This window comes from Salvia splendens, chromosome 18 (genome assembly GCF_004379255.2).
Source record: "Salvia splendens isolate huo1 chromosome 18, SspV2, whole genome shotgun sequence".
Taxonomy (NCBI): Eukaryota; Viridiplantae; Streptophyta; class Magnoliopsida; order Lamiales; family Lamiaceae; genus Salvia; species Salvia splendens.
In genome coordinates, this window is record NC_056049.1 from 2,708,538 (window position 1) to 2,717,036 (window position 8,499).

The 8,499-nt window shown below is 37.3% G+C and overlaps 1 protein-coding gene across 1 annotated transcript; it reads left to right on the forward strand.

The window, feature by feature from the left end:
- Nucleotides 1–813: 813 nt before the first annotated feature.
- Nucleotides 814–7,839, forward strand: LOC121777435 (RNA polymerase II C-terminal domain phosphatase-like 1). The gene is made up of 17 exons (XM_042174697.1): nucleotides 814–1,422; nucleotides 2,063–2,539; nucleotides 2,856–3,066; nucleotides 3,153–3,310; nucleotides 3,389–3,459; nucleotides 3,550–3,655; nucleotides 3,835–3,918; nucleotides 4,128–4,697; nucleotides 4,803–4,866; nucleotides 5,316–5,446; nucleotides 5,530–5,583; nucleotides 5,803–5,899; nucleotides 6,061–6,296; nucleotides 6,392–6,481; nucleotides 6,699–6,764; nucleotides 6,897–6,970; nucleotides 7,139–7,839. The coding sequence occupies exons 1-17, from the start codon at nucleotides 1,147–1,149 to the stop codon at nucleotides 7,245–7,247; spliced, it is 2,874 nt and encodes a 957-aa protein (XP_042030631.1). The 5' UTR covers nucleotides 814–1,146; the 3' UTR covers nucleotides 7,248–7,839.
- Nucleotides 7,840–8,499: the final 660 nt, after the last annotated feature.

The window sequence follows — 8,499 nt, forward strand, 5'->3', positions numbered from 1 at the left end:
CATCCGCCCCTGCTCCCGAACCCGCTCCTTAACCTCAACCATCCACTAACTCGTTATGGAGGATTTTGACCAAACTCAAATTGGATGATAGGTTAACTATGACCACCAAGCAACTTCGATCGCATGTGGCGATGATACGGGGTCTCCAAAGAACATTGGGGGTAGAGCCGGATGAATAGTCATCCACTAGGGTAATTTTTATTTTTTAGGTGTTTAATTATGTAAATTTTAATTTTTTGGATTTTAATTATATAATTTTTAATTTTTAGTATTTTAATTATGTAATTTTTAATTTTTAGTATATTAATTAGGTGATTTTTATTTTTTTGTAATTTGGAATATTATTCCAGGTATTTTTAATGCATTTTAATTTTGTGGAAATGTTTTTATTTAAATTGAATAATAGAATGATGAGACCCTTGAGTTTGTCCTTGCGGAAGAGCACGGATGTGAGTGTTGTGCTCTTGCCTAGGAGCAGAGAGTAAAAATGGGACCGGACCCACATCCGTGCTCGTTGGCAAAAGCACGGATGTGGATGCTCCAAGCATATCGATATTCTTTAAATTTAAATTAATCTAAAATAAAATAAAGTAAAAAATTGAATGAATTGTAAATCTTGTTACATTAATATTTTACAAGTAGATAAGTAGGCAAATATGAATGATATGTTACACATATAATATGGTAATTAAATTGTTGGTCCAGATAGACTTAGAAATTAGAGTAGGACAGAATTTTAGAATATCATATTATTGCTTTGACCTAATTTTATCATTTTAATTAATATTTTTTTTAATTCTGGATCTAGGGTTTTCTCCTCAATCGTCGTCACCACTCACGTACTCTGCTATTAAAAATCTCACCAGATTCATAACCCTAGTTCTAAATTTAATCTTAGATACTTCAACAATCGAGAATTCAATCGGGGACAACGGAATAGCTGCAATCTAGATTTCAATCCAACTTTTTTTTTCCGGATTTCACTATCAATCGATTTATAAATCTCGAAAATTCGGACCGATGAATTTCAACGAACTACTCTAGAGAAGGGGTTATACATAGCCCAATTACTCGGCCGATTGGTCGATTGTTTACAAAACCACATTGAAGTAGTGAAATTGGGATTGAAACTAGAAAATTTCGTAAATGTATCAGAAAATGGTGTTGATGTATGAAGGGGCGAGGTTGTTGGGAGAGGCTGAGTTGCAGCCGCAGGAGGGTGCCGTGTGGGCGCAGGAGCTGAAGGAAATTCGAATTTGTCAGTACACTGCTCCGAGTGAGAGGTGCCCGCCGCTCGCCGTGCTTCTCACGATAAACTCCGCCGGATTATGCTTCAAACTGAAATCTACTGTCAATATGAAGGATCAGAATCAGGACTCGCCGCTTTCTGTTTTGCACGCCACCTGTCTCAGAGAAAACAAGGTATTGCCCACCAGAAACAGAAACCACAGAACTACCTAAAATAAGTATCACTTGATTCAGCAACTCTTATTCCTGTGACATTGTGATTGAGTGTTTGCAGAAACCCTAATATTTTAAGTTGAGAAGATACATAATTTCTAAATTTTCATTTGGACAAGGAATGAGGACAAAAAACTGATTATTCCTTGTGATTTTGTTGATTTAATTGTTTACTATTGCAAGAATATGGAGAATTTAGGCTTCAGTAAAAACAGTTATCACTTTCCAAGGTGAACCTGACGATAGTAAATTGGATGTTAAGAGCATTATTTCGATTCAATTGGGATTCTGGAAATGGTATGTTCAGTTGTAACAACACCTGAAAACTGAAAAGAACTAAGTTAGCAAACCCAGTCTGAGAGAACCTTGTGTTTGTTTGCATTATGTTGTTTTGTTTGTACTGATGATGGGAATGGACGGCTCTATGCCGCCTTGGGATTTTTGTGGTCTACTTCTATATGTTGACCTCTTGCGTGTGATAATTTTGGTTCCGATGCATTTCACTCATAGTTATAGCAATCCTTCAATATTTATAAATCTTTCTTATCTGTTATGGTTTATTCGGTCTCAACACTAAATTTCAATGCAATCAAATTTTCAGACTGCTGTTGCATTCTTTGGAGGAGGGGAAATTCATTTAGTTGCCATGCATTCGAGAAAGGATCAAAGGCAAGGTCCATGCTTTTGGGGGTTCAATGTCGCGTCAAGCATATACAATTCTTGCCTTGTTATGCTGAATCTCAGGTGTCTTGGCATTGTGTTTGATCTTGATGAAACACTCGTAGTAGCTAACACAATGCGCTCGTTTGAGGATAGGATAGAGGCTTTGCAGCGGAAAATGAATTTAGAGTCTGATCCACAGCGTGTTTTGGGTATTCAAGCAGAGATGAAAAGATACCATGATGATAGAATTATTTTGAAGGAATATGCAGAAAGTGATCAGGTGACTGACAATGGGAAAATTATCAAATCACAGTCTGAAGTGGTTCCTGCTCTGTCAGAGACTCATCAACCTATTGTTCGCCCTCTTATACGTCTTCAAGATAGAAATATTATTCTTACTCGTATCAATCCACTGGTAAGCATCAAGTATGTTGGATTTCATTCCCTTCTTGGTCTTGTTCACTCGTGAGCGCTCTGGTAGTTTTGGGTGAACTACTACTTAGTGTGTCTAAAACGTGCATTTTAAGAGATTTATCAGTTTAGACTCTTTTATCAATCAGTGGAAATTAATACGAGCAGTTCAGGGGTTTCTGTGTGGCATATTATTACAAAGCACTTAGCTCCTTGTGAGAACTTAACTTATGAGGAACAAGTCATAAAAACTGTAAACTTTCTACTGCATATGTCAAGTCGCTATTAAGGTTAAGGATGGTTCTTTTTCACTTATGCAGATACGTGATACAAGTGTTCTTGTGAGACTGAGACCTGCTTGGGAGGATCTTAGAACTTACTTGACTGCTAAAGGGAGAAAACGGTTTGAAGTTTTTGTTTGCACGATGGCTGAAAGGGATTATGCTTTAGAAATGTGGAGACTTCTTGATCCAGGATCTAACTTGATAAACTCGAGGGAGCTCTTGAATCGCATTGTGTGCGTCAAGTCTGGTAAGGTTCTTGGAACTGTTGCCTTGAGGTCTATTGTCAATACATACATGTGTGACGCTGGTTGATGACTGTTACTTTTTAAACAGGTTCTAGGAAATCACTGTTTAATGTTTTCCAAGATGGAAACTGCCATCCTAAGATGGCATTGGTAATTGATGACCGCTTAAAAGTATGGGATGAGAAAGATCAACCACGAGTCCACGTTGTTCCTGCATTTGCTCCATATTATGCTCCTCAAGCTGAGGTAATGGCAATTTACTTCAAATCTCTTTGTCTGCAAGGATAACTCAGTATTTTTCTAACTTGTATTGACTTTCTCTAGGCCAACAACACTGTCCCTGTGCTCTGTGTTGCAAGAAATGTAGCTTGCAATGTGAGAGGTGGTTTTTTCAAGTAAGATAATGTTACCCTGTGTTATTTCCTATTTCACTGTATGTATCTTGTTTACCTCGTATTCAATTTGACCTGGCATATTCAACACAGAGATTTTGATGATGGGCTTTTGCAACAAATAACTGAGCTTGCATATGAAGATGATATTCGGACTGTGCCTTCTTCACCAGATGTGAGCAATTACTTAGTTTCAGAGGCAAGTCTATTTAACATCTCTACTTATTCACCCTTATCTGGTATATGTAGTCCAGGCAGCTGCATTCACCAATAGTTCTGCCTAGATGGCATCTTTCATTTTTCTATTATCATTCGCATGATAAAAATTGCCAGTCACTAAAATTATATGCTACGCAACAATGCCTTTCTGTGTTGCAGGATGATCCATCAAGTTTAAATGGGAATAAAGACTCCCTTGGTTTTGATGGAATGGCAGATTTTGAGGTGGAAAGGAGACTTAAGGTGTGCTGTCTTGCTGAGCATCTTTGTTTTATTGCTTTAATATGGAGATACTCTGCAGCCTCTTGGGGCATATGCGTTTGCTTTTTTTTCTTCCTCTATTTAATATTGTAGTTCTTCTTTGCTCCCGGCCGTTTATGTTAAAAGTACATTGAATGTATTGCAAACAGAATCCTAGTGGTATCATAACTTATATGTGTGCAATCATTCAGGAGCCGATTTCCGCTTCTTCAGCTGCTTCGTTGCCAACTGCTAATTTAGATCCAAGACTCGCCTCAGCACTCCAGTATGCTGCATCATCCTCTTCTTTTACAGTTCCTCTACCAGCAATACCAGGACCAGCTATGTCTTTCGTTAATCAGCAATTATTACCTCAAGTGGCTCAGCTTAGCCAAGCAGAAATGACTGTGCAAAGTTCTCCTGCAAGGGAAGAGGGTGAGGTTCCTGAATCAGAACTAGATCCTGATACAAGAAGGAGACTGTTAATTTTGCAGCACGGTCAAGACATGAGAGAACACCCTCCAAGTGAACCTACATTTCCTGCTAGGCCCCCAATGCAAGTATCACTACCAATAGGTCAGGGCCATGGCTGGTTTCCTGTTGAAGAAGAGATGAGCCCGGGACAACTGGACCGTGTGGCACCACCGAAGGAATTCATTTTGAATGCAGACACTATTCCTATTGACAAGAATCGGTCTCCTCATCCACCCTTTCTCCACAAAGTGGAGCCTTCTATCCCGCCTGCTAGAGTGTTGCATGAAAGTCAGAGATTACCAAGGGAGGTTAGTTAACTTCTCTATAGTCCTTCATTACACATTTTGGCTGGTTGAGAAGTCAAGTTCCTTTTGATGTCTGGCAAGTTTCCTGATACTAATCGCCATTTACAGGCATTTTCCAGAGAAGATCAATTAAGGTTGAATCAAGCAGTATCAACTTTTCCTTCTTTTTCTGGTAAGCTTTGGCCCTTACAAATCTCTGCCAATTGCATTTATAACAGCTTATGTGGGCATAATTTACCGCGGGTTCCAGATTACATGTACAGCATGACATCCTTTTATACTAGTCCAATTTATGCTCCGTACCTCTTACTCCCAGTCTCCCACTCAAAAGGGCCAGAGACGACTCATACAATAAACACTTGGGAAGTATAATGTTGAAAGTGTGCTTCTTTACGAATTATGTGAATATAGGACATATAATATCTGGTTATTAGGAGGTTTATTCTTCTGGATCTCAAGTCACTTCCAATTAAAGATCCAAACTTAAATCTATTAAAACATCTGATGCCACCTTGTCCTGTTTCAACAGATAATAATTCTTGGCTGTAGTTGTTTCTTCTTCTATATTAACTTCAATCTGTAGAAGTTGATTTTTACTTATATGTATTGTTAATTTTGAAGGTCAAGAAAGTTCGGTGGCCCAATCATCTTTAGCAAGTAAGGATATTGATCTCGAAGCTGGACAAATAGATCCGTATACTGAGACATGTACTGGAGCATTGCAGGACATTGCATTTAAGTGTGGAACAAAGGTATAAACAAGCAGTTCATGTGTTTTTCTTTCCTTTCTTTTCGGGATTATTTGTCTTGCTTAATGTTACAGCTACTTATGCAGGCGGAGTTTAAGCAAGCCCTGGTATCTGGTGCAGAACTTCAGTTCATCGTGGAGGTGATTCCATATTCCAGTCGCACTTCTCTATTACATTTTACTGAGGAAAAAAAAATGAAAACTACGATAACCTTATGTTCTACCTCGCTTGCCATCTCACTCTCTACCTATCCATTCTTGAATTGCCTCTTAATTTCTCACAAATTCTTGTATAGCTTTTTACCTCTAAATTAATTTAAATCATCGCATGATTGATTGTATTATATTGGTCTTTTGTAGGTCTTGTTTGCAGGTGAGAGAATTGGTCGAGGGATTGGTAGAACAAGAAGGGAAGCACAACGTCTGGCTGCGGAAGGATCTCTTGTATATCTGGCTGGTAATATACAAATGCTAGCTTCCTGATGTTGAAATGTTTAAGATGTTTTACAATTAAACTTTGAACAAATCTATATGCTGATACATTTCAATATAAAAGGCTGATTATTTCCTGAATTTCTAATATTGAGTCTCTGACAATAATGAGCTGTTCACCTGCAGATAAATATTTGTCGCATCGTAGACCTGACAACTATGTGCCTGGGAATGGGAGTAGGATTGTTGCTAATCAAAAAGAAAATGGCTTCATTAGTGATCCTAATACTTTTGGATATCAGGTAATGCCTAAGGAGGAGGGTGCTCCTTTTTCTACAGTTACAGCATCGCCTAGAATTCGAGATCCAAGAATTGAGCCTTCCAAAAAGCCAATAGGTTCCATTGCTGCACTTAAAGAGTTGGTAAGTATCATACTTTAACAGTTCTGTCCATGGTTTTCACAACTAATGTCAACATTTTGGGACCGTTCACATACACTTTGTTAATGTCACTTCAGTGCATGATGGAGGGCCTTGGTGTAGCATTCCAACAACATCAACCTCAGTTTTCAGCTAATCCAGGACATGAAAATGAAGTTTATGCCCAGGTCGAGAAATACTGTCCCCCTTTTATGCGAATAGATGTTACAAAACAATATTTTCATGTCATTAATCATGTCTACTCCATAAAGATGCATTCTACTGAGATTCAGTAGTTCAGTGATTAAAAGCATCCACAGTACATATAATAAAATTTAGTTAAATAGGTGCATTCTAAGATTATTAATTCCATTGTTTAAGTGGCTCGCTTTTTCTGGTTTATAGGTTGAAATAAATGGAGAAGTACTGGGTAAGGGAATGGGCCTAACATGGGATGAAGCTAAATCCGAGGTACTGTGTTCTCCCATAAATCTTGTTTCTTCCCCTTTTAAGAATTGTCAGGACAGAATTCTTCTGGTGATAGTAGAATTTTACTTGTTTATTAGTAGTTTCTATATTTTAACTCAAAATATATCTCCTTAGGCTGCTGAAAAAGCTCTCGGGGTCTTGAAATCCATGACGGGTCAGTTTCCTTACAGGCGTCAGAGTTCCCCGAGGTGAGTGTTTTTTTTTACTTGGTGACGTTCCATTCTGACAAACTGGGTGAATTTGATGAAAGCTTCACGAGAATAATTAATGTTTTATGCAATAATCTTGCTGATGACTGCTGATTTTTACATTTATGGCATTGCACAACGGTATTTGATCAAATCATTTTGCTTCAGATCAATGCATGGCGTGTCAAGCAAGAGGATGAAACAAGAGTTCTCTCGAGTTCCTCAGCGAATGGCATCCTCTGGCAGATACTCGAGAAATGGATCACCTATACCATGAAACCTATACGTCGTTTTTTGTGCTTGCATGTATGTATAGCATTAGCCCACATGTGTGCGACTTACATGATGAAACCTGTAATGTGGGGATGGTGGAGGCTGGGCTGCAGCTGCAGTTAGCTTCCACTGAGAATTTTGCTGAAGCAGAACTGCACCTCGCCGATGACTGTTGGAAAGCCTGAGGAGGCGGACGCCTCTGTCATTCCAAGTCGACATGGGATCTTCAACTGTTGTTGTATCAGACTTGAATCTTAATCCGGTCTTAGAAAGGTACGAAGATGAAGGAGAAGACGAGGAAGATGGAATTGTTCAGGGGAATAAACAATGTTGTGATATAAGTCATGGAGAAGCCAAGGGAAGATATGCACCAACTTAAATGGAATCCCATCTTCGATTCAAAGTTTCATCAGTAAATATGAGACCACATCAATGCACATTATGTAGTTTGATTGTATTTGTCATGGCCTTACTCCAACCAACCTGGGGAAATTGTTCATTAATCATTTTTTACCACCACCACAAGTAGCTGTTTTTGTCCTTCACTATGTAAACTATAACTTTCATGAAATGAGTATATTTGTTTTTAGGGTGAATTGTTGGAAAATATTATAATGAAATATGGTCAAATATTAGATTGTGTGATAATTAAAAAAAAAGCAACTAAAAAGATCCAAGTAGATTAGATTTGTTTGCTAATTATTTTATGCCAAAAATTTTGGTTACATCCAATCATTTGATTGAAGTGACATAATGATAGATAAACATCCAAAACCACTAAAGAATTTTGGAAATCTAATTATATAATCATTCCTAGAAAAAAAATCAAATACTATGCAATGTAAATCCATTTATGTAGGGATGGGTGAAATAATCGAAAAGCAAATATTCAATATGAACAAAATCGAAATTTAAAATTCGGTCCAATTTTTTAATTTGGTTAAACTTTTGGCTAATTTCGATTTTCCGATTCAATTCGAGTCGAAAAAATTGAAAAATCGAATTTATTTTTAATACTATATAAACAATATATTATAGTACTTGAAAACAAACTCTACTTGTGTTGATTTATACTAATAAATGTAATAATATTTACATTTTATAAAGATTGTAATTGTTTGGAATGTTGATTGGTTGGTACAATATAATTTATGTGTTTAATTATAGAAAATTAATTTTGGGATTTTCAGTTTTTTTGGACATATTGTGCAGTTTCAGTTTTTCGGGTTCGGTTTGTAGTGTGAATTTCGATTTTT

Coding starts and splice junctions, on each gene's coding strand:
- LOC121777435 (XM_042174697.1), top strand. CDS start 1,147: ATGTATCAGAAAATGGTGTTGATGTATGAAGGGGCGAGGTTGTTGGGA. Junction 3,656..3,834: donor GCAATTACTTAGTTTCAGAG/GCAAGTCTATTT, acceptor TCTGTGTTGCAG/GATGATCCATCAAGTTTAAA. Junction 6,482..6,698: donor AAAATGAAGTTTATGCCCAG/GTCGAGAAATAC, acceptor TCTGGTTTATAG/GTTGAAATAAATGGAGAAGT.